This window comes from Cylas formicarius, unplaced genomic scaffold (assembly GCF_029955315.1).
Source record: "Cylas formicarius isolate icCylForm1 unplaced genomic scaffold, icCylForm1.1 PGA_scaffold_1__22_contigs__length_36826433, whole genome shotgun sequence".
Taxonomy (NCBI): Eukaryota; Metazoa; Arthropoda; class Insecta; order Coleoptera; family Brentidae; genus Cylas; species Cylas formicarius.
In genome coordinates, this window is record NW_026844264.1 from 17,924,731 (window position 1) to 17,952,600 (window position 27,870).

At 34.1% G+C, this 27,870-nt stretch overlaps 1 protein-coding gene across 4 annotated transcripts in view; it reads left to right on the forward strand.

Annotated features, from left to right (window-relative positions):
- Positions 1-27,870, forward strand: part of LOC132696988 (neuroligin-4, Y-linked-like) — a 95,268-nt gene that overhangs the window by 45,062 nt on the left and 22,336 nt on the right. For all 4 annotated transcript variants that reach the window (XM_060662211.1, XM_060662209.1, XM_060662210.1 and 1 more), the window contains exon 3: positions 23,937-24,089. In XM_060662211.1, the coding sequence (XP_060518194.1) occupies positions 23,937-24,089 (153 nt within the window). The remainder of the gene's footprint in view (positions 1-23,936; positions 24,090-27,870) is intronic.

The window sequence follows — 27,870 nt, forward strand, 5'->3', positions numbered from 1 at the left end:
GAGCGTGACGGTTTGCAACTTATCCCGATAGGGGGAAAATTAAATAAAATTTCAAAAGAAACAAATCCTTGTTAACACTGACCTATCTTAAACAAGGAGTCTAACTAAAGGTATAATTTAAAAAAGCATAAAATATTGGGTTATAGTTTTTTTTTGCAGACAACTTTCCTTAGAACACTATTTTGACTATGAAACAGTGAGAAATCCACTGTGATAGGGTTTTTACGAGGTGCCTGACCGAGAGAGAATATCTATCAATAACATGGACTCCCAATATCTAAAATTATCCATTCCTCTAATGCAAAACATCCGTCTCTTTGAAGTTTTGTGCATCCTACTTGAAACATGCCTTAATTAAAAACAAATGTCTATGTATATGTTTTGAATAATACCCGCCGTTAATATTTACCTTGTAATGACACATCCTTCATAAATACAGCATGAAATTGGAAATTCGTGAAGCAACTTTTTCTTTAAAATATAATTTTTACATAAATTTCAGCCCGCATTAAATTAGAATAATCGGTTATTAATGTCCTTTGCCAATGGCTAAAATTGTTCTTCTTTGTTGTCTGAATGTCGCTTTCACAAATTCTAAACCTACGTTGAGATATTATCACATACCGCAACTAACATTCATTGAGAATTAGGTTCAGTGATGGCAAGTTATGACCGTTAAAAATAAATTTTGAAAAAAACTTATAAACGGGCTCTTGTAATTGGTTGGGTTAATTTTGCTCTCTTTTTATAATAATTATGATAAAAAAGTTCCAGAAGAGCTTTCTTCGTCCGAACAGGCCAAAAAGAATAATGTGTTTTCCAATGAACGGGTGTATGGGTTTCTAAAGAAAAAATTGGAAATCCAGAGTTATGCGGAAAACTTACTAACCAGTTTATATGGAATAGTATTGTTTACAATAATTATGGTACTTCACCTTTTCAGAATCATTTCGCTTCTCCTTAAATAGCTTTAATGTAATTGGATCATCATGACACTGATTGGCAAAATCGAACTTTTCCTGTACTTTTTCCGTGATTTCAATTTTAAGTTTTTTAATTTATCTTTTTCATTTTTAGAAAATCATAAACACCGATGTAAAAGAAACATTTAGTTAATCAGTTAATCGAGAATCTAACAATCACCACAAAAAGATAATTAAGCAAAAATAATGCTTCCTTTTCTACTAACCATAGCAAATTCCGCCCTCGTATCCCTTTTTTATTGTGAATAACAAAAAGAATGAGTTTTTTGGGACATCTTACGACCTGTTTACAAACTATTGCAACTTTTGTAAAAAAGTGTTCCCTAGTTTACGACTATTTTTTCCGGTCGGATTTTCAAAAGCAGTAAAACGGAATCAACGTTTTGATAATTATAATTATAATTCGAAATCTGTCTAATTTTAGGGCCGAAAAAGACTTATAATAATAATAATAAGCTAGCATATTTTAGGACGCTGGGTAATATTAATGGAAGATTTAGGATATAAATTATTTTTTGTTACGTAATTTTAAGCTTCAAATTAATACGGGAGTTTTTACACCTTCGAAAACGCTTTACTAGATAATCACAGCACTGCAGCATTTCGTCCCAGTTAAATCTAGTAGATACAATTCCTGGGTTGTTTTAGACTGTTCGTAATATCAAATTTATTTTTCATGTTTTGGTTATTAAATTTAATCGTTGTTAAAAAAATATACGCCATTCGATTACATTCGCAGCGAGCTCAAAACGTTCTTAAAAACAGCTGTACTTATCCATTTCAACGCGAAATTGCTTTTCATATTTATTGTGCTATATTCCGTTGACTTTAACCTCGCCTCGCCGAGGTGCTTTTCCCCCGTGGGATGCGATCGAAGAAGAAAGTGATTTCAAACGGTGGCGAGAGGGGCTAAAAAGCCGTAATCCATTTATAATTACATTGTTGTCATGCAATGCATGTACTGATACCATTCAGTTATAATTTACTTACCATTTGTTTCAGTAATTTGCACTGTTAATTTTTTGCAGTTTAAAATCTAGTAAAATTATATAATACCAAACAATTTTACATTTTGTTCAGATTGATAATGCAGAGAGCCTTTTTAACTTCCGCCATATTGCAGTTGCAGTGTAATGTAGTAGTGTAATAAGTTTGATAAACGCCGTCTTTGTGAGCGAGCCGAGCGAGTGCTTTATAGACGAGTGGCTGTAGTTTTTACTTTTTCTACGACCATGAGTTTTTTCTACCTTGTTGCAAAACGACACGAATACATTCACTAATTATTCATCAAAATTGAAGTGACTAATGACGCTGACGAGTTAAACTGACATATGATATATGTAAACATAAAAACAACTACTATTGCACGCACTTTGCTTTAAATAAACCTTCCTTCCGTTCGCTCATAAGACCTTATTTCAATCAAACAATATTCAAAGAGATAGTTTGCAACAATAATTACAATTTTTGCTTTAATTTGACATGACACAGGAATATGCAACTCGGCATCAAGTAAAGGTGGCACTTTCTGCAAGCATACTGTAGAAAAATGCAATTATCTCAATCATTTTTCGTGTACACCGAAAACAAATATAGCCAAATTATCGCATTGATTACAATCACTATGTTTTCTATTTCCTCCGCAAACCAATGTTATATGAATTAATGTGGGTAAGTATGCGAATGAATTGATTCAAGATCTATTATAAAATTTGTATGCTTCCGTCTGTACGTTCACTATTTCAGTGTTATTTCGTTATGAATCATCGCCATCGAGATCGTAATGGTATTCATTGGTGATTTGGTCTCTCGTTAGGATTATTTTATATAACTTAGGAGTGAGGTTTAAGATGCCTAACGTTTCTCTTTGTCTCTGTTGTTTTTCATTTTAGAGTAACATCTCCATCACCTCTAGCTATTGCGCAGAATAGTTCGTCTACAAGAAGACACCTGGTTTAGTTCAAAATTAGTGACGTACCGGTGATTTGTTGTTATGTTGTTAAAAACAAATCTGCAACATGTTCTATACTTATTATGATATTGAATTATTATATCGATGTTTTTATTATTCAATTTTGATGCGCCCAATACGTTGTCCCAGTTGTGTTTGTGGTAGAGTGTATTATCAGAAGTTAAGAAGAAGACGAGTGAGAATGGCGAAATGGGTAACTGTGGAGTGACAAGACGGTAGCGGGATATGATACGCGCCAATTTTGCGAGTATTATTTTGTGAATTTTTCTTGTAAAATTACCAAATGTGTAATCGTGTAATTCAGTTTTAAAAGGAAAATATAAAGTACGACATTAGTTGTCGGCTAGCCGAGGCAACACAATTTTTAGACACTGTTGTCAGTATTAGAACATTGGCACTTCGAAAGTTGAAAATAAATCTGGTAGGTATTTGTTTCGTTGGTTTTATCATTGCTTATAGAATGGACTGTAAAAAAATCCTCAGTTAAATCAAACGGTCTATTTTGTTGATTTCATTTGAAAATCTTAATATATTTTAATATTGCTTATAAAAGTAAGTTTATTCCATTAAAATAATGTTGCAGTTCTATGTAACAAACATGAGCAATTAAAAATGGTAAAATTCAAATCCTCCTTGAAACGCGCTGTCATTGGCTATAACTAGTTCTGACGTCAATTCTCTCCGTAAGAATACGCGCGTACCGGCCGTAGCGTAAAGAAACCATTAGAGAACGACCACACGTTCGCCTTAGAGGTCTTAGTTTTAATTTTACCCTTGATTCTGTTACACACTTTTATTATCTTGTGTTTACTATCAAAAATTAATTAATTTACCTTTGGTGGATATGTTTATGTTGACATCTTACAGACAAAACATCGAAATTTATTCTCTTGCTAAGGTTTGCGGTGTTGAAGATAAAAGTGTATGTTTATAGGAAATTTAGCCACTAGCTGTAAGCCGTTATAATACTGGAATCAGCTTCAAGTTTTGAGTTTTTAAAATTCAAAACGTATATCAAATAAAATGTAAATGATTCAACCCAAAAAAGCATTTTTTTTATACTAGTAGAAACCTAAACAATTATTTTAAAGTATTTTGGCATGAACAACTTAGAGTCTTCTTTATTTTATATAGATCAGGAAGGCATTCCTATTTAGACTCTGCAATATTATGGGCGCAAGTTCGGAGAGTTAAAAAGTTTGCACTGTTAAGGTTAAAGTGACACCTGAACATAATGTTACCAAAAAAAAATGCTGTTACTTGCAATATCGATGCAAATTTTACTTGTGAGGCAAAATAATATTTGTATCTGATATAATTTATTGTTAAAGCATGTACTGACTCTATTTAAGGTGGATGAAAACACGCTATTGCCTTCCTAATGTCGCTTCATAGAAGAAGTGAAGAGCCTTCGTCTTCGAAGTTTGTTATTGGGTAAAGAGTCAAATCTCTAAAGTCGGAACTACAATTAAGTGTTTGGCATTACAAGATTATGGAGCAGAAAAAGAACTAAGCTCTGGTGAGGAAAGCTCACTTCTTTTATAAGAAGTTATAGACAAATCTGAATGTCAGCTCTTAAAACATCTACCATATGGCTTTTATTATGGCATCCATTATTAATGTATGGCTTTTATTATGGCTTCCATTATTATTATATAAAGCACACGAAGGACCAATATAAACTGTCGTAGATTAAATACAAACGCACTTATACACGAGCCAAAAATAAATGTAAATAGAAGGCTTTCTAACCTATAAATCTCGGCTCGCCGAACCGATCGTAAAGCAGCGGTATGCTCCGCTCGTGCTAACTAGACTCGTGACTCAAATGCCGCTTACCACACTTGTGGCATAATATACTATTTTATTTTGTCACTTGGTAATATGCTCAGTCGGCTGTTGAACGGGTGTGGATAATTTGGACTGGTTGATGGAAGTAATGATAATTAATTATTGAACTGAGGTGGCTTTTACTTGATTAAAATCCAATAAGAACTAAAAGTTCAGATTTGTATATATTTTCACATGACAATTGTTTTGACAACACCGTGTCTTTATCAAGAGTGACATTTGATAAAGACACGGTATTGTCGACAATGTTTTATTTTTTTGTTCATGTTGGGTGATTCGTGGCATATAGGTGGGAAAAAAAAATTCTGTAGCATGTTTACATACCGGTCCGAATTCACTGTCACTGTAACCTCATTTTCCTCAAAAAACCAGGGACCCATAATTCCAGCTGAGGAAATTGCACACCACACTGGGACTTTGGGTGAATGCAAAGGCCTTTGATGCAATTGTCGAGGGTTGGTGTCAGCCCAGTAGCGCATGTTTTGTTTGTTAACCGACCCACATAAATGAAAATGGGCTTCATCGCTAAAAAAAACAATAGCACCCTCGGGAACGACATCAAGAAGAAGCTCACACGCGTTCATCCGAGAATTGAAGTCACGTTCTGTAAGTTCCTGCACTATCGCCATCTTATAGGGATGAAAATGAAGATCATCACGAAGAATTCTTCTCACAGAACGATCGGATAGTCCAAGGGCAGATGCGTGTTTGCGCGCAGAACGCCGTGGTGATCGCAACATTGAAGCTCTCACTGCTTCAATGTTCTCAGGTGATCTAACGGGCCGAGGGACTCCAGTTCTTCGTTTTGTCGCACTTGCAGTTTGTCTGAATGTAGTGACCCATGTAACAATTGATTTGCGGTCTGGGACGGGAGCCAACGGGGCTAAATTAAAGCGATTCCGAAATGCACGCTGTGTTGCAACAACCGAACAACCGCTTGAAAAGTAGGCCTCAACGGCAAAGGCACGCTCCTCACTATTCCAACGCATGATGGCGACTGAACCGTGTCGGGACAAAACTTTACAGTACCCCCTCTTGAACGAGACCACTAGCGCCCCACTATAACATCAACTAACTGAATGGCGCGCATTTAAAAAAAGGAAGTTATGCTGCCGCACCCTGTATATAGGACCTACCACGTCGGCTAGTTTTTTCTCAAAACATCTCATACTTTCATATTCGTGGTTCCTGCATTGGACTAAGTCAAGATGTTGCCTATAAAGGGAAATTATAAATTCAAAACGATGTAATAGATAATTAAATTAATTGTGCATAATTCACAAGTAATGATTCTATCAGCGGATCAATTACGATACTCGCATTGGAAGGAGAATCTTATCCGATAATTGCGACTTCCAGCCAAAACTAAGTTTTTGATTTTAAAATTTATTTCACTTAATACTTGTAACTTGATTCAAATATAAGTCGATGCAAAATAATCGAAGACTTGTAATTTTTCCCTTATAAAATTGAATGAATGAGAACCAATTCTTTCGCAATTTTCTTACGACGATTACTCACGGGACACTGACAAAACCATAGCGTCCCTTTCGCCGACCCAATGAATTAACTTGATCGAATTCATTTCAGGTACAACGTAAATCAATTTTCTGTGTGTATTCTCTGATTATCTATAAAGTAATTAATAACAAAGGGCTTTTGCGAGGCCCAAACCAGAACAAATTAGCCACAGTCCACATCCGACTAATTGTTAAGCGTAATAGAATATATTGGGGTCACAATCAGATGAGCGGTTCCCTATCATAAATTATTAACACCAAATTCCATTTTAATCCCACAGCTGCTACACGTATGGAGTAAAATAATTCAGCCGGATTGCGGATGAAAAATGGCAAATTAGCTTCACTCGTTGGGTGATTTAAAGATGTTTAGCATTTGTCGCAGTGAGGAAGGACGGACAAGGATTTAGGATGTTTAGGCCTGTTTTTTTGCTATAAAATGTGTCGCCTTGATACGTTTTCGTATGGCAATAAATCGAACAGGATTTCTAATTTTAACTATGTTGAGAGTTGGAAGCACTTGGTTATTTTTCTTACATTTTTTGTATGGCTAACGGAATAGTTGTGTTTATATTTTGTCTGATATTTATTTCGATTTACTATTTATGATTTTGCAGTGTCTATAATCACTTATCCGCTCTATAGCAACAGGTGATACGGTACACTGTCTTCGGAAATTACGTCGTAATGTTTTGCCCAATGCTCCGAAAAATGCTTACTATAAAGAGACTTGGGTCAATAAAATAGACTAGACCAAATAGATTTTTTTCTAAAACTTCTGGATTCCTCCCGCGTCGGGTTTTGTTGAGTCGAACCAGTCAACGTTTCTTCAATCATCCTGTTGGCTTCTTCTTCTTCTGAGTTTCAGTCAAGCTCTGAAGAAGCCAACAGGATGATTGGCGAAACGTTAGCGAGTTCGACTCAACAAAAACCGACGCAGGAGGAATCAAGAAGTTTTGTACAAAGTATTACGGTAGCCTGTGGAAGTTTTTTTGAAAAAATTAGACCAAATAGAAGTTGCGCTCAGATGAGGCCATTTTCAACATTTGTTGTAAATGCTGAGTTCCCAAGGGTTCAATAAACAAATTAAAAAAAAACTGATTTTTACATATTTAAGCATACCTTGTTTGCTTAGAAATTATTAGGATTGAATAATTTGTTAGAATAAAAGAGATATTACAGAAGAAATATAGGGCAATATTAATCACATTATTATTTGATCATTTTAATAATTTCCTCTCCTCTTCCTATTATTTAAACACACCAAATTTCAAAATTTCATGCTGAATCGTTTCCAATCTTCAATTCAAATATTTATACCCCAACTTATTAGGCGATTATTTCATTTGAGGATAGTGGAAAACTTTTTTGCTGCTATGGCCATTTAATTTTTTATATTCATAACATTTATTTAATTAGGAATTTTCTTTTACTTTAATAGCTTGAACCTATCAGCTCGAATCAGAATAAGAAACGATTCCATTGATTTAATACCGGGAATTTGGACACCACAGATCAAAGTATGAAAAATATTTTAAAATTGTTTTACAATTTTAACACGCATTAATGTTATGGTGAAAATTGAATAGTTTTGGACAATTTTTACTTCTGCAGTAGAATGAGTTTGTAGCCCATTCAACTTTAAATCGACTTTACAAACGTTTCTGAATTCTATCCATTCAAGTAGTATATAATATTTAAAACGATTTTATACGTGATTGAGTAAATATATTTGTCGTGTTTCTCTCGTGCAATATTGTTGTTCACTCAAGAAAATGAAGTCTGACAATTTGGAAATTATCCCGGTGGTAAACCACTTTAATCTAAATTCAACTTCAACGCCCAATGTTCATTATATATTTTAACCAGTCGAAAATAATTGAACTTCGAAGAGTTCCTGATGGCCTTATAATTTAAAAGTTTTTGAGACTAATGGGTTTTCTACAACTTCCAAACTCGTTTATATATAAAGTCGATATTTGCTTTAACTTCCAAAGATATCGGGCTTTAGTATCGGCCCAAATTCGTGGTAATCACACTCCGGCTCGGAAGTTTTATTTTAGAAGTATCGAATTTCGATAATGTTAGGGAAATACATCCCCCGAGATTTATTATAGTGGACGTCTCCGCTCGGTGTTTTCGCACAGCGTTTAGAATTTCTGGTTGCGCTTAAAACGTATTTTGCAAAATTATATTTATTTCTTCTGAATATAAGAATCATGAATAAAACCTCAAAATACTAAATGCAAATGCTAATAAAACAATATTTTCAAGAAAGTAAAATAATTATCAAAATGAAGGGTGGCAGTTTCAGCATCTTCTGGACACGATTAAAGCGAATTGGGAACCAGAAACCTTATCGGGCAACTCCTGCTTCCAAAAATATCCAATAAAGAGACAGTCAACTTTAATAGACGAATATTTGAATACCGTGGGCGTGATGCAATTTATTTTATACTTGATATAATACTCTCTGATTTTGATAATATTTTAATGGTAGAGCATCTCTGTATCCACTACTAATTTGCGTTTCAGCAGTCAAACACTCAAACTCTGCCTAAGTTATATATATAGTTAGTGCATAAAAACCATCCATAGAACATCAGAATTATCAACATTTTCGAGTATAGCCTTTATTCCAAATTTCCTTTAGTAAACTATCGTATAAAATAGTTTAGGACGAGTTTCCGCCTCGACGCACACACACGGTACGGGCCGACCCAGTCGTGATTTTTATCAGTTACTTTGTTCCCGCGGGAACCCTAAATAATTCTCTTTAACAAATCACGCCGAAAGCGGACATGCGTGGTGTTCCGACAACGCGGTATTTATTCTTGCTAGTGTGTTCACGTAATAATTAAAGGCAGACGTTATTTTTGTGTGTGCCCGCGTCCTTATCCACACGGCGGAGCTCATGCATATTTAATTAAAGCTAGAAATATTTGAATCATACGGAATGCGGCAGGTCTCATTTTTAACAAAGCTAATCGTGATTCGCAACCCTCGTTTGATAGTTACATTGACGGTGCGAACTCTGTATGGATTATGTCTGTTGATATTTGTTTACATAAATTTGCATTAAATATGAACTAAAATAATATCATCTGTTACGTAGAAGGACTCTTCCTGCCAATATGCAGTCAAAAAGTAAGAAACAACAACTAGTTTTTCTAATCTCAGTACGTAGTGGCAGGTTGTGAGGGGGTAAGTAAAAGTATTCTCACTTAATACCTCGTATTAGTAGATGGTTTAGAAATCACTTGATTTATCACATGTTTTCTTGCTTTCTTTGACACTCGTGTTACGAAGTCCGTAAAATCCTATATTCTGCCCAATCAGTAAGGTGATACACGTTCAGCTTCAAGTTGCTCCAGTAGTTCAGTGTTGAGTATAGGTGATAAAGACTTAATGTGAACTAGAAGTGTGTCGGTTTGCTTTTCGCAGGCGGGGGTAAAACATTTACTTTCACTCAAAGAATGGTGTGGGACTCGTCCGCATCTACGGTCATACCCACTATAAATTAATTGTATAAAAAATAGTCCATTCCTCTTTATTCATATTATATCCACGATCCTACATATCCACGAAGATAGCAAGGAGCAATGCTGGCAAGAAAAATCCCCATCCATTGTAAGATCACACTGCTATTCTCCTGAGAGACAGCTAATTGCAGTTTAGTGCGGAACTCGATAAAAATCCACACCAACGTTTCCATTCCCAACTACTAGCTCGGCTGCCATACATTAACATTACAACATGTTCTCATATCGAACTGAGCTTCAACACAATACGGCAAATGAATCTTAATGCAAAAAATATAGGCAGGAATGGGAAATGAAGCAGAAGATTCAGGAAAATTTAGGAGTTTAATGAATTGCCGACATATTTTAAAACAGGTTTTAAAATTATTGTAGGAGTTCAGTTTATTTGTCTACTGAGTTACTGAGATAAAAATAGATGTAGTAATAATGTAATAACGTATAAACGTTCTCCAAAGCATTGTTCTTTGCCACTCCATTCTTATATTAATGACTTGTGGTCGTAAGTAAATGAACCGTTTGCCAAACCAGTAAGAAGGAGTCCGCCAGTACCTACAGAATTTTGTTGGTTGTTCGTCATATACAAATATTTCAAATTACAAGCTGCCCAACAATATTTTTTGGCGAGAAATTGACCAAAGAGTGTTAATTATTGGAATCTCACTGTCCCTTTCTGAATAACCCTGAATGGTCTGCCTCTTTGATAGTTTCGCAGGCGGCAATACATAGAGTATTTTTTTGGAAGATATTTTTTTACTTGATTGTTTTGAGGCCGTTGTTGGTCTGATATCAGCAAGAGTCGCAATATTTTGTGAATAGTGAGTGGCATCAGGCACTATATATGAACATACGGTTTTGGTTTCGGTATTTTTTAGTCAAGAATATGATTAACATTTTTAATTAACATAGAAATAGCTATTCCTGTTACTGATCAACCGGAAATTAAATTAACAGGCTTTGTAGCAAGGGCAACGGCAAATATTTAATTAAAAAGATTAAATGGGTCGCGAAGACCGACTATTTTGAGTATTTTGTGTTCACGTGAAGACTTATAGTAGATAATTAAAGAGACTTCTTGAGATATTAAAATATAATGTTCTATTAAAAATTGATCCTGTTATACTCACATATGAATGGTTCACTCATTTGGACAATACACCTTCCCAACTAAAATTTATTTTATAGTGGCAACGGTTAATTTTCGATTACCAATTTTATAAAATGTGAGAAGCTATCAATTGTTTGTGTTTTTACTCTCATAAAGCAATCTTAGCACTTAACTAAGAGGTAATCAATACTTTTATAAGCCACAAATAAGTTTTATAACGGCAACGAAGAAATTTCGTTTTCGCTATAAAACTTACATACAGTACCTATAAACACCAAACAAGAATCACCTCCTTTTCGCTTCACCTTTTTGTTTATCATTTGTTTACAATATTTCGTGTCCTTGTCATTGTTTTTTGTTTTTAATATAGAGTCGAAAAGCAAGCAACTTTCAGGAATATTGCCTAAAATGCGATATTCTCCTTTTTTACTCAGGTTTTTATGTCAATTCAGCTTGGCTTTTTAAAAACTTATAGTTTCATTTCGGCAAGTAATATTAAAAACACAAAACGTTTCTAAAGTTTACCTAGGTGTCTATATAAAATTACCTGGAAAACTAATTGTACCTGCTCAGTTGTTGTTCCTTTATTTATTTTTCAAAGAAAAGGTCAGGTTTCATAGTAGACGTAGAATATATATTTTTGAAAAGTCTGAAGAAACCAACATCAAAGATTGTATAGCTAAAGCAAAAGAAACGTTTTGGATGCCATATTATAAAACTTTTTAACGTTTTACGAAACACCAATGGTTTTCTTATAAGACTATAAATAGTGATGTAAAAGCTAATGTTCCTTGTAAATATTTGTTACCTTAAAATAAATCATTATGTTCGGGAATACGTTTGTTGGCTTTGGATGTAATTGATCAGATAAATTTGATTAATCGGTAGGTTTGTTCTACTTCAACAAGTAATCGTTTAGCAAAACGACCGTACTTCACAAAAATGAAAATTAATTTTGCCGACGAGAAAAAGGAAATGTTTACGTTTATAGTCTAGTCGCATCGCCGCTTTAAAGCATTCACGAAAAAATCTCAGGAATTTTCGACATCGCAATTGAGTAATTTTATGCGAAAAGTTGATAATCAAATTGAAACTTTTAAATTTCACTTTATTGGAATTGTTAGACCGGCAACGGGTAACACAAATTTCCTAACTATCTCTAAAGTTTCATTTCAGCTAAAGCTAATTGGATAGATGGTGTTAAACTTTTCCATACGTGATATATCGTCCCGGGCGTCACGATGGCGTTATTAATTATTCAGGATAAATAAATCATATTTCTAAAACTTATGCCGTGTTAAATTCCTTATGGCTACTAAATTATTACAAGATGGATGACAAAATTGTATTAGATAGATGATTACATTAAATTGGTGTGAAAATGTAAGCACCGAGTGTCTTACAATTTAAATTGATGAAGCCAGAACGTTAACATATCCCTTAGTAATCACTAAGAACATACTGTTTGTTAGGTAACTAGAATGATATTGTGGTGGTGATAAAATAAATAGCTGACTTTTATTTGTTATTTATAAAAAAACTTATTAAAGCAAACCAAAACTAGTGACTTATTTTCTCTCTCTCTCTCTCTCCCCCTCTCTGCCTCTCCCTCACTCCTTTCCCCCTCTCTCTCTCTCTCCCTACCCCTCTCTCTCCTTCCCTCTCACTCCATCCCTCTCTCTCCCTCTCCGCCCCTCTCTCCACCACCTCTATCCCTCTCTGCCTCTCTTTCTCTCCCTCTCTATGTGTATATTTATTTCAATAATAATTATGATATTTCAAGTGTTTGTTTACCCTGTTCCATTTTTTTATTTTTTGAATAAGCTATATATAAGAAACATAAAATGTATGATTAATCTTTCTAGTAAATTACTGAAAAATTCCAGAAAAGTTGGTTTGAACAGTTTAAAATAAATAAATAAAATAAATAATGTATGTCAGAGATCGCAAAATACAAAAATAGTAACGGGGGCGGGGGCCCAAGGCAAGCCAAGCGACATAAGGTTAGATTTCTTGGCCACATTAATAGAATGCACAACATATGCACAACATTGGCTGGATCAACCACAAAACAGCTAATTAAAAAAAAAAACTATCGGAGCTACTCAAAATCCGACCTAACCGGTCGCCGGGTCGCGTTCACAACATTACGAATAACAGAATTGTAAGTTTTAAGGCTAGACTGATAATTAATACGATCCAAAATTAAACATAACTAACACCCAAAATGAAATATGATAGAGTAGTAGTAGATAGTAGACCACTTAAAGATAAGGGTGCCGACATGTATCAATAATGATAAAAAAATACAAACGAAGGTACCTCATACTTTGAAGAACAACCAGGGTTCCCATAAATTTGGTTATTTCATGACGATTCAAATGAGCAGTCGTCATTGGCTCTCGACTTTCCTCCTCGATTGGCGTGTGACCTCTTTTCTGATTTGGTTGGCAGCTTGTCCTAGGATTTCCTTCTCTTAAAGCTTTAAAGGCTAAGTAAAGGTCCGACTTGCCCCACTCACGTCGACCTGTATAGGCTTCTCCTTTGGACGAAAATTCAATAAAGTGTTCTTTTGTAAGGGAATGTTATTTATCAAGAGTTATACCGCTAAAAAGTTACACTACAAAATTGTTTACATGTCCGCTACTACTCACTAAGTCCACCGGACCATTTGCCTCGATAGGTAGATTAAATTTATAGCATAGGTGTGGAAAACTGCACTCTACTCAAACTTCAATTTAATATAGTTTAGGGAAATTTACTAATTAAATATGGTCAGTAAACTAAATTGCAGCCCGATGGCAGGGATGTTAACAGATTGCCACTAGCCCCCTACCTCAATTTAATTGAATTTTATTGGAGTCCAAGGGACTATTTAGCAAAATAAATGGTTATGTCCGCACAAGAACTTATTTTCAATTAAGATAAACATAGGCTATTGATTTAATAAGAATTGGCAATTAGAATTTCAATTACAATACTACAAGACTCCTTTTTAGAAATACATATTCTTAATCAGACCGAATTGGTTTTCCGTTTTGCTCTTCGGCTGTTAAATAATTTTAAAATATTCGACAACATAAACAATGTGTAAACCAAAAGATGGATTCATTTTAAATTTAAAGTGCAGGTTTTTAATAAAAGGTTATCCAAGCATTTGTCTAAATTCGTGTTCTTAATTGCCTTTGAGTGTGAAAATCATTTTTAAAATTTATCTTGACGAAGTGTCCTAGATACAAACTTTCTAAGATCACCCCCCACCACCCGAAAAATTTGATTGATTGATTCATCACCCTTTACGTATATAAATAAAACACTCATCTGCGGTGTGGTTAAATCTCTCACTCAATTAACATTTAACTCATAAGCACAATTGATTTCCAATAAAGATCACACAAAAAATAAAAAGTATAAGCAGAAGTTATAGTGCCCGAGGGTACGAGGTTAATAATAGTAATTTAAATACGCCCTGGGTTATTAATTATTTCCTTGTTAGAGCCATCCAATTTTTTGTCTTGTAAATTAGGACGAAAACTTCTCCTGAAAAGAAGGCCAGACGAGGTAAAATACCCTTCAAATACAGAGATCGTCCCATTCCTCTCGGTCGGTCGGTCTTAAATGCTTCCATCTCTACTTTTCGACTAAGTCTTCCCCCTTAATAATTAGAATGGACCTCCTTGAACTTTCTTTAATGTTTATTAAACACAATTAAATCCGGTTCGCTACGGATTTTATTCTTATTTTCACCCAAGGCGGTTTATTAATTTCGGCGTTCGCATCGATCTTCCAGTCGTTTTATTCAAGGGTATAAATTATTATTCTATGTTACGGTGTAACTCAGAAAATAGGTTTTCTTTTGTCATTTCGTTTTAAAATGAACTAAGTTTATAAAGAATGTCATTTGGAAATGAAAACGTTATTTTTCGAGTCTATATATTTCTGCGTTTTATTTCTGTTTTGTTTCTTTTTGAAAAAAAAATATACACACCACCTTGTGCCTGTTTATTTAGCAATGGAAAGTAAAACTTTTGGCAACTAGTACAATGTGCCTAATATTTAATTTCCTAATACTATTCCTATTCAATCTGCGGTGGGTCCCTGTTCTTTATGGCTAAGGCGCTGCATTCAGGCTTTTCGATCCATTATGCCCATACGTCTTCACTCCCTTCTCTAGAAGAGCTCTCGAGAGTGTGCATAGTTCATCATGCTCAATGCATTGTACTCTAGTACTCTTAATCGGCTGCCCCCTAGTGGTGCGCAGCTGATTAGGAAATGGATTGCAGTTTCCTCCTCTTCTAAACACAGCCTGCATGCGCTGTTGTCGCCTACCCCCATGATATCTAACGGCAGCCCGATCTACGCCCTGTTCCAGACACTGCATTGGTTAATACACCCAAGGAAAGGTTATGAAACGCACCTTCTATAAAAAGGCCGCCAGTGCCCATTCTGTGTCAGAAAGCACCTTGATAATTCCGTTCGATACAAGTCCTAATCCATCTTTCTTGGGTTCCGAAAGTAGTTGGCCATGAACTTGGTGCAGAGAGTGGCCTATCACATACCTCGTGAAACTGGTGACAAACGTAGGCTGGGTACATTTGCTCATCACCTCTCGTCCGGGGGATGCAACATATTGTAATATATAACATATTGGTTCGATGCCGTTGCTGTCCTAAACAACGTGGTGCGCATTGGCATCACATCCAAGTATGGCCAGCCATCCTTTTCTGCTACTCCACTTCACCACTTGGTGCGTCGTAGTGCAGATATCCGGAGGCCACTACTGTGTTCTGCATGTCTTGTCTGCCCTGGATCTCTCTACCACTACTAGATCCTTAGTGCAAAGGTCCAGCAGGATCTCAGCGTGTAACTTCTTCACCACCACCCCGCAAGCCCCAGCTCTCTCGTCTGCAAGCACCTGAAAGGATAAATAAGTTTTACTGTCAAATCCTCCAACCCTTCCCTCTGTATACCAAAGTTCGTGAATTTATTTTAGTGGATTTTTATTTTTTGAAAACTTTAATGTTACCACATTGTTATCTATCCCACTAGTGCGGTATGTGCCAACCAGCATCAGGCCTTAGCAAAATATTCATGCAGCATTATTTTTTGAGTTACGTTTTAACTAAAAAAAAGTACCTACAATTTGAGACATGAAAATAAAACTACTCTTGGATTCTGCATTACCTTTTTTCTAATGTGCCGGCAAAAGGGTTCGTGTAATTCTTTCATACACCAACAAGATATATCAAATAACTGATGAAAACTGTTAATGTCAGTAATAGTATGAAACAATATTTTGCATTCCAAGTAAAGAAAGGATTCGAAATTTCTTTATTTCTCCCATTTATTTAAGACATTCTATAGGTATAAAACTAAAATACTGTATTAACGTCAACAGATGTAATTTCAGTGATACATCTAACAACAGTCACAATCCTCCCTACCAAAATATATATCAATACCCAATATGTCTAGAATTAAGATCGGAACAAAAAAAAAAACATAATTCGATTTTCTGAAACCAGTACAGGGTGAGCCGTTTATGTTGGGTACTACCTTATCCCAGAAACCATAGGGTCTTTAATTTATTTTAATTTTGTATATACAGGGTGTTTAATTGGTCGTGGGCGAATATTAACTTTCTTGGCAATTTAATATAAGGTCATTCACAAATAATATGCTGTTGCCATATAAGTTCAGTCGGTGTAAGGTGGTTATGACGGCGTTTGAACAAAGCAAGTGCTAAAGTGATGCCATTATGATTTACTAATTCATAGGTGACCATAATCTTGCTGATGCGCTTTGATGAAAGATTATGTAAATGTATGTATGCAGTATTTATACACAATAATACCAAGGATACACGATAACATTGGTGAATATTTTATTAAAGAACGATCAATAAAAAATTAATAGTTGTTCAATATGTCTTCTAGTTTGAGCATTACAAGTAGTATAAAGTAGTACTTGACGCTTCCTCGGCAATTGACGGTTTGTGATTGTAAACTAAAGCTTTAAGTGTACCCCATAGGAAAACATCTAAGGCAGTTAAGTCAGGGCTCCTTGGAGGCCAGGCGTAACTACCATTCTCCCCAATCCATTCTCTATGTGCATTTAAATAGGTGCAAATTTCTTGATTTTTGTGATAATGAGCGCCATCCTTCTGCCAAATTAAATTTCGTCGTTCCCTTTCAGATACTTCATGTTCAACAAAGGAATGGATAATATTTAAAAGCTCTTAGTAGTGTTGGGAATTCAAGTTCTCATCAAAAAATGCACCTATTATTCTGAACCTCCAAATGGCGCGCCATACTTGGTCTACCTGATCCTGTAACTTCCATATATTCTTTATTATTCTTGTTGTTGCAGTAATGGGTAATTTTAGATGAAGTTGTAAATATGAACTCAGATGGACAAAGATTCTTTCCACAAGATTGTTGCAAAAATCTAACCTGATCTTGTAATCCCGTTACTCTAATTTCTGAACTGGACAGAATTCATTTTCAATTCATTATTGAGAATGAAAACACTTTTTTTTTCCTTCTTCAAGGTTCCATATAATCTAAAATGTTGGTAAATCCTGTCGAAGATTTTTTTCTGGGCGCCTCCTTAATGGAAATTTTGTTTTATAATCTCTAAGAGCGAGGGACCAGTTTTTATTCTTCGATCTGTAACTTTCTAACATATCAATCTATTCCTTTACGGTAAACAGGATACGCAAGCAAACGAATAAAATAAATTAATAAACGATGAATAAATAAATTAATAATGTGTCAAAAATTATTTGAATTATGACAGTAATCAACAATAAAAGACACGTCTCAGGAGCCAGCGTTCTAGCACTTGTTTTGTTTAAACGCCATCATGGCCACCTTGCAGTAACTGAACTTATATGGCAGCAACATATTGTTTGGGATAGACAAATGTTTAAAAGGAAATATTTGAAAAAGTAAAAATATTAGGCATATTATATTAAATTGTCTTAATTTTTAAAGCTAAATATCATAAGATTATAAAAATAGGTAGTTTCCATTAAAAAAAAGTTTTTTAATTTCATGTTTAATCTTATTTTTCGCGTACCCTGTATCGAAATTGCTTATGAAATCCGTTATTCGAGTTTTCTGTCTACAACAAAACTTACTCAAATGAAACAATAAATGCTTCCGAATGAAGAAGTTGGCAGGTATTAAGTGTCTTGCAAACATCATTCTTCGCAGAAAAAATTAAAATATTAAAAACGGTAGTGTCCCAAGATAAACGGCCCACCGTATACATGATACTAATGTTAAGGTTATCCATACTTCGTAGCTGCGGCATCACATTAGATTGCACAATAACAAATATGAACAATCGATACTATAAATGTTTAAATGCAAAATATTTCTTTATGGAGGTGTATCGGGTGGTCCTTTTATGATGTGATACTGTTGATATGATATTGTTGTATATATAGAATGTTTTTAGTTTTTCGCACAAATAACAACCTCTATATGTCACACATATTTTGTATGTTACGTCAAATGTGAGGTTTGCGAGATCTAATTAAATAAATCAATGTTGTTGTTTCCATATAGAAAGTAAAAATAAATAGATGCGGAACAAAAAAGGATTGTATTAGGACGCCTGTTTGAAAAAGTTGTACATTTAGAAATATCAACAATAAAACGGTTTTCTGGTCTATATAAAATTCAAATTATGTCGGAAAAATTGCAGAATATTATATAGACAATATCTCTAGAAAGTTCAGAAAAATACAATAATGACTTAATATACTGGGTTTTCTATTTAAAATAAGAAAGTTGCTACTGCATTTCTGCATCCCATAATAAACGTGGGATCATTCCAAAATACTCTTCGGTGACTGCCATTATTATTGTTCTTTGTATGGTTAACTAAAAACCGATAATGTATAGAATGTATCCGTCCTAAATGAGTTTTATAATAAATTCATTTTTGTTTAACACAAACCAGTTTACGGTGGAGAGCTATCAAAATAATGTTAACTTTTTTGGAACAACAAGACATTTTCTTCTTTTTTGTCTATGAGAAAAAAAAACAAAATAGTCAACCCCCCATTTAAATCCCCAAACATTTCGTTACGGAACTCTCTCGCGTATATCAATTTTATTTGTTCTTCAAAGAATAAAACTGAAAAGTAAAATTCCATTTTCCTCAGAGCACATTGTGATTCTTTGCCTCATTATTCGAATAAAATGCGAAAATGCAAATCACAAACGGAAAAGCTCAGTCACAAAAACTGAAAACAGAAATAAAAGGGCAAGTAATGAAAAAAAAAAGGAGCAGTTTAGTCGATAAGGACACTCAGTCCCCGCCTTGTGGGCGCCATCTTCTGTCGGGTGGAGGAAAATCACAACTCCTGACGCAGGCAGATCTCAACATCTAGAAAGGGGTAAGGTATGTGTATTTGCGAAAATTAAAACAAGAGGGAACTGCACGTATGTGCTGCGGAGTAAACATGCAGTATATATGAAGGACAATAAAATCAAACAATTTGGAGTATGATGTTAAACGCGCCCCAACCAGATTTATAAATAACTATACAGGGTGGTTAAAAGTGGATGACGTGTTACTGGTTCGTTATTTTTAAATTATATTGACATACGTTGCTTATGTATTTTGAAGCATTGCACAACACTTTCCCAATTAATCTCTTAGAGTTTTGTGCATTACATTCATAAAAGATATTTAAAAAATTATTAGAGAAAAATTCCACATACAATATTTAATTATGTTTTTAATATTCCTTTAATTTATAACTCCACTTAGGAAATTTGCTTAATTTGTAAATTTTCGACTTTAACTATAAATGAAAAACAAACTATTCCGTTGATAAAAAAAAGAGACATGCCGTTTAAAATACAATTTAATATGCTTTAATATGGACTTAAATTTGACGAGAGAGACGATCTTTTATATGAGTGGCAACGAGTAAACAAATAAAATGTGCTTATGTTGTAGTTAAAACTAGAGCAACAATCTTGTCAAAGACTTAAAGTAATTGCTTTTCCGCTGGAATTTTCACAGAATTCGTTTTTAATAATTTTCTTAGTATTTAAAAAACGTCTCAAATTATTGCGTTAATCGAAAATGGACTTTGCCAGCGAGCTGTAGCTCGCAAACTGGATGTGATACGCGCAGCAGTTCGAAGAGTCTACCAACTGGAGATAGCGGCCTGAAAAAGGCAGAAGACAATTTACCACCGCTCGTGATGACCTTTTTATTTTATTCAATACGATTCAGGTGCAACAACAGCTTCGTGAAGTATGAAGTGTGGCTATTAGTCAGTGGACAGTGAGAAGAAGGGTACATGAAAATAACTTAACCCCAAAAAAAAACCTGCAATTGGTTCATAACTTACTCCATTGACGAGCGCGCTTCGCTTTGCACGAGATCATCAGAATTTGATATTGGAACAAGAGTGTCTGTTCGGTTTTCGGTTGAGACCAGAATATGCCTCTGCGGTAACAACCGACGAAGAAAAGAATATCGAAGACCAGGAGAGTGATTTGCAGAACGCAGCATAGAAGAAAGGGCTGCTTATGGAGGTAGTTTCTGCATGATCTGGAGTGCAATTTCTATGGACTCACGAACCGACCCCGTTTTCATCGGTTGGGGCCATCATGGTCAAGCCAGAGGAGGTTTAACAGGTGCTAGGTATATCAAGGATATTTTAATAGCTCATGTGGTTCCTTATGTCGACTATATTCGGAAATAATGTTCGAGCTATGAGTGGCCCGTAATCCCGACCTCATTCCGATCTAACATTTATGGGAAGAGCTAAAACAAAGAATTTGAGTTTAGATTCGTACTCTAACCTCGATCCCAGAGCAAATTGTTGCAGTAGAAGAAGCGTGGTTTAACATTCAACAAGAAGAGGTGATACACATTATTTAAAAAATTGTTAAGTTGTTAATTGGCAATAAGCATATTTATTTTGGTAATAAAAAAAATAATTTCAACTCGTATTAAAGCATATTAAATTCTCTTTGAAACAGCATATTTCTTTTTTTGATTAATTTCAAAGGTTACAATACACGCAAGTGTATAATGAAAATAGTAAATATAGACATTATTCTGATATTATTATATAGAAATGCCAAACTATACAGGGCAGATATTAATATAACAGAAGCGATAGAGCAAAAGCTATTCAAAGTGACAATAACTTGTATTATTTAATTTAGGAAATTTCCATATTTATGTTTAAATCACCATGAAAATCTAGATTTCCTTATTACGTTAATAAAGTAAGATTTATAGTATATTAAAAATATATTCAGAGTTTTATGGATGACCAAATGATCTCGCGCAAAACAATGTTATTCAATACGTAGCCGATATTTCGCAGGATGATTTCTCCAGTATATGTAAAGCCCACTTCTCACTTGACATCTTTGGAAAATGCAACGCAACAACATAAACGTTGCATGTCTCAGTTGTTCGCTTTTATTTCATTATATCCGGAGTGACTATTACGTGGTCACGACTTTTTGTAGGACTCTGCCTTAAATGTTTGGCAAAAAAATCGTTCTTTTCTACTCCCTTCTGTAAAATTCCAAATTATAGACCGATTTAGCGTGCGGAAAGCGTCACTTTACCACGTGAGTTTCTTGTCCCACGGTTCCGAGCCAATTCGAACATTTCCGGGATATTACCCCACCGGTTTGGGAGCAATCGGATGTTTTCGGATATTTTATCACACGGCTTGAATTTTCACGGTCATGTCAGTGAATGTATTCGAGTTGTTGCAAGAATGTACGCAAAAACTATAGGTCGTAAAAAAAGCATAGTATACAACACGTTTAATAAACTTTTACTCTGTTACTCGCCATGCCATTTACCGCACTTGTTGCATAATATACTGTTACGTGAAAAGAGATCTGTTATTAGAAGACGCTAGGAGCATGCAATGTAGAAATATTTTGTTTTGTGTTTTACAATTATAATAGGAAAAAAAGATATGTTTGTAACTTCTGTGTGTTTCTGATATAAATTTATTTCTCTAAAAATCTGCATATACATATTTATATACAAAATTTAAAGCATCTCTGGCATTCACGAGAGACTGACTATCTCCTATATAAAACACATATTTTTATTGACCGATTTCATGAACCGTATTTTGCAATTTCACATTTTTTCCATTCCGAGTTTTACCTGAACGCGAAATATATACCTCAACTTGTCTTTTATGAACGGCAAGCTTCCAGATATCGATTATTCATGTTCCTAATCGTATTTTAAATACCTTTCCATGGTCCTGAACTTGGGTGAATGGTGTTCATTTAAATATCCCAATTATTCATGTCTCGTTAATTTAAATTTGAGAGCTCAGAGACTCTTTGACTTAGAAAACTGAAATGTTTTTGTGGGAGAGGTAAAAGGCAAATACAAAATTTGCATTCGATTTACAACGCATCTATTTGATATTCTTCCAGTTAGACCAGTTCAGTAGGAGGGTTTCTACATCATCAGAGCCTTGAATTGTTAAGAATTCGGCTTAACTGATGTGAAAGATTTTTACTTTGGTTTGATCAGATTACATGAAAATTATAACAGCCACATTCATAATTGTACAGAATTTGCGTTATTAGGGTCGACCAATTTTCGGGCCCAATTAGATTGTGCTTATTGGGTAAATATACATAATATACACAATGAAAATGTTTCAAAGAAGAATATTTTATGAAAAATTAGTAATTACAGTAATTCCTGTGGAGATTGTGAAAAGGCTCTTCGGAGCCGTGATAAGAGCGAAACTTCTGAAAATCCCGGACTATTTCGTGGATTTATTAATTTTGAGCACCTAAAAAATTGTTCGATATTTAAGGGCACGTCCAAAGAAATTCAACATATCTATTAGAGTGCATGCTTGAAGTTGGTCACTAATAAATAATTAAGGAAATTAATAATTGTCTGTTTTTGGTTAAGGTAAGTTTTTTTGCAAGAATTTCTTTGGTTCCACTGTGGAAGAATCATATTAAAAGCATTTTGTGTCATATTTTAGTTTAAGGGAAGGTCATTCATCTTCTTCAGCTCTAAACAAATTAGCTGTCTCAGTTCACATATATGGGAAATGAAACTCACGTGGTAAAATTACACTCTCCGCACGCTATATCGGTATTTTACAGAAGGGAACACCACAAAACTTACGAAGAAACGGAATCTTGTAGGAAGTTAATGAACTCCGAAACGTTATACAAAATCAAATAAAAGTGGTTAAAAAAGTCATAAAGTCAATAAGGTGAATCTATTTACATTCAAGGAAAGTCACAATTCATAACACTGATTACAAACAATGAAAATTACATTCACACTCGCTTCTGAATGCTTTAATTTGTGAGTGTTGTGGAGATACGTTTTTTTCTTTTTTTCCCTTTGAATCCACGATGCGGTATATAATTGTTCCTTTACTGTAATTTATTTTATATATTTAGGTTACAGTAGATTATATGGAGTTGATTGATGTCTGACTTAATTGGTTTTTTTGCCTATTTACTGCATAGAAAACGAAGATTTTGTTTATTCTGAAGTCAATAAAAAAATAATCCATTTGAAAATTTAACATGCCCTTTAGGAGATGGGCAAACTTGATAAAATTTGGATTATGGATTGCTGTTATGATATTTTAAGATTTTATTAGTAGGCAAAATTGTATTTATGAAGACGTTTCAGTTGCTATTATATCATAGTTGGTTCGTTGTTGGTCAAATTTACTAATACTTTGTATCATATCAGGATCTGGGCAGTCATTTAGTTTAGTGTGGGTACTAAGAGCGGTATCAAATTATTATGGACATTATAAATGTGTAATGGAAACCTTATTTACCGTTTTACTATATAACACGATTTCCTTCGTTTTCATATTGCCTATATCTGAAATACATACAATTTCATTTTGGACAATAAAATTTATAAGTCTACACTTTCGTTTTGTTTCAGGTCTGGAGTCGAGAACACGAAAATATCCCGTAATGGTTTTCATCCACGGAGAGTCTTTCGAATGGAATTCGGGAAATCCATACGACGGAAGCGTTTTGGCAGCCTTCGGGAATGTAATTGTTGTGACATTGAACTTTAGGTTGGGAATACTAGGTATGTTATAAAGGAGTTCAAATTTACATAAGAGTCCTTGATATGCAGCTTTGGCATTTTTATTTTGATAAAAATATTTTTATAATTTTACTTGCTGCGTACTTTTTTAACGTAAATATAGAAAGTAAAAAAAAATCATTTTTGTAACTAGGTTATAAAAACATAAAAATTTTACTTTTTTATTTCTCTCTTTTAAAAGCAAAATATTTATACTATAGTGAATTAAAAAGGAGATCTCACAAGAAAAAGAAATGGTTTTTATAACCACATTATACTATCTGTCTTTACAATTATGTAATTCGAATACTTAAGGTTAAAATTCCTCTATAAAATATGACGCTATTTACTTTTTGTATTTATGATAATATGTATCTTCATAGATATCACCAAATATATGTAAAATGAATTCCTCATTAAATTGTTTAGGTTTAACAGAAGGTTACAAAAAGTAAAATAACAGATGTGTACATACAAAACCTGCGATCTTTATTATTGTTTGTATTTTTTTTACATATTATTTTAGATTTTTAAATTTGTTTCAATATTGGCCTGTGGTATTTTAGCTCTGTAAAACTTTGTTCAAAAATTCACAATTAATTAATTAATTCTCCCACAGGCTTAAAAAGACATCACACTGTAGGTAAGAGTTAATACACTTAAAATAACATGTCAAAAATCAAGATTCTTTATAATTCATTTAACAGAAGAAATCTAACACTTTCATGTTCAAAGGCTTCCCAAATAAAGAACAGAACGTCGATATAGGATCTGAAGCGCTTTAAGTTCTTCCAATGATCCAAACAAATCAACCTCGATTTAAAAAAGTCAGATTATCACATATACAATTCACGCCAGGTAGATTTTATCTTCGAACAGTGTTCATCTATTACTAAAAGTCACTACCAACCGCTCAACAGCTTTCAGATTTACCTAGTTACAAAAAAATCATGGTGAGGATATGACGAGGGCGCTAATTGCAATCTTATACTCTAAAATTTGATAATTCAAATTTTTTTCGCCAAAACTTAAATCAAAAATGGCTCAGAACCGGATTGCATTCTCTACTTTTTCTAGGACCGTTAGTTTTTTAGTGCATTTTTGTAAAAAAGCACGAATACATTCACTGAGTGACATTAGAACTCACAAACGACTTCTTAAAGTGACACTTTCCGCACGCCAACTCTGTGCTTATTTGGGAATTTAAGATTAAACACAGAAAAATTAAATAAGCAATTTATTTTCGTCATGGGGCTCCAAAATTGGTAACGCTTAATTAAAAAAAAAATTGTTCAGTCAAATTTGCCATCCAGACACATACAGGTTTCAATTTAAAATTAAATTTAAATACATAAAAGGAGACATAAACAATGTGAATTTTGAAGGCAAAGTGTAAACCACAAAATCCAAAGTGCAAGGTCCAAAGGGTTAGAGTTAATTTTTGTTGATAGCGTTTTATACCAAACTAAAATCCACTTCACTTTGGATTTGGTCTCAGGAACCTGGATTTGATTCGAGATAAATAACTCATCGAACAAGCTCAGAGCTTTAACGAGACTCTCCATCGGTGTTTGTTCTCGATTAATTTGTTTGAAGAGGCCAGGTAATTCCTGATGACTTCGGGCATGCCGCGATTTTGTAAAGTGTTTTTGATCGATTTAGAGCAAGTGGAACCGATATTAGCCTGATACATTAAATACTAAAAATATATTGTTTTGCTGTTAATTGTTATGACACGATGCCAATATATCGAGAAAATAATTTCATTTGCAAGGTAATGTAATGTAAAAGGTAGCAAAGTATATTACTTTGAGTTTGATAAAGCTAGTTATTAAATGTTGGCAACGAATTTTATCTGATTTTTTAAACACCCTACGATTAACTTTCTCCTATTGCCATCAATTAAAGTTTTCTATTACGTTTTTTCAATCATATTAAAAAAAAAAGAAAATTGTGTTAATAAAAAAGATTTTTCCGCACCATATTGCGCCACCCTGTATATGCAAAAGATTACTATAAAAACAACTAAGGAGCATTTTGCTCATATTATTCCCTAAGAACTCGGAAAAGTTTTGAGACTGATAGAAAGTACGAGAAACCTTTAAATACAGGTTTAAATTCGCATAAAGCTGTGACTTTGTTGTAGTAAATACAAACTAAAATGAAATGCTACACTTTATATTGATGACGATCCCATATTGTAGAGACTATGTGTATATTTTCTAACTATTTAGGTAGCCTACAAACTCATTAGTTAGTTTAGTTAGTGATAACTTTTTTTTTATTTTGGAACCACCTTTCAGCGCTCCAAATGCAAGCTATGAGTCTAGAAAATTAATAACTGTTGGAATTTTAGTTATTTTAAATAAATTTATTAATTAACATAATTGAACTTTTCTCTACTGTGCAAACAAGACAAAACTTGCATGACTAATAACAATACATAGCACGTAAGTAGTTAATTAGTGCGGGTTCTCCGATGCTTTGACATTTTGCTTTGTTGTAAGGTTAGGAAGCGAGCTCGACCGCGAGCAGTGTCTAGCAGTCGATAACTTCAGAAATAATAAACTATTTGAATAAAAACTTGAATTGTAACAAATTTTAACATATGGGTATGGTAAACATTTTAAAATCACTGAAATAAACTCTGATGAAAGAGTTTATTCCCGGACGAAAATTTCAAAGATTTGTAACTTTTCAATGTATTTACGTTTTGCAGAATCCATAAATAAATTCTTCCTTTCGCGTTTCGGGCGCGGCAGCGTGAAATTTCAATACCGTCGAGGATTCGCGGAACGAGTTGAGTCGCTATTCAAAATTTTTAACAATTTTTATTTAAATTAGTTTTTTCTAAGAGACTTTGCAACGCTACTGAGCGTTAAATTAATATTGAAAATTTCGTTTCCTTTAAGAAAGCTGCATCTTTAAAGAGACGTAGCAAGTCGGGATAACTGCATCTAAATTTAAAATTTAATTCCGTCATACTCTAAAGGAACAAACAGAAAGGAGTTGATTTTATTTCTGCGCAATTGTTCCTATTTACATCTGTATTTCGGGATATTTTGACGAAATTATTTGAACTTTTGCTACAAAATCAGAAATAATTACTTTTGGTGGGGCGTTATAAATTTTGTGCCGTATTTGATCGAATGTCAGTGCACTCGGATAAGGTGGAATACTAATTTTGTTATATAAAATAATAATATATAATTGTGCAATTCAGAGTTAGATATCTTCTTTGCGTTCGAATTTATTGAGCTAAGTTATAATGGGTGTTTTTTTTTTCGATGTATAGAACTTTAAGTTGGCATTACTGTTCAAGATGGCGACCGATTTAACAGTTGCCAAGTGATTTATTCACAGTTTGATTTGACAATGCATCATGAATAGAGTCACGCCTGAACAATGCTTGCAAATAGTGCAATTTTATTTGGAAAATAATCGTTCTGTGCGGAATACGTATCGCGCACTTCATCTATTTTATCGTCGACAAAATCGTCCATGAGAGCAGTTAATTCGATTAACCATGGAACGTTTTCGCACCACGTTTACTCTTATTGATAACTCGCATCCCCAGAGATGCCGTACGGTGCGTACAGAAGAAGCTATAGATGCTGTAGAGCGTAACATTGAGGAAGACCCGAATGAGTCCATCCGCCATCGAGCACAGGAATTGGATCTGTGTCCATCCACTTACAAAATTCAACTCGTGCAAGAATTGAAGCCAAACGATCATCAAGTATGGCGTAGATTCGTCGAATCGGCCCAAAATCGAGGTTGACGT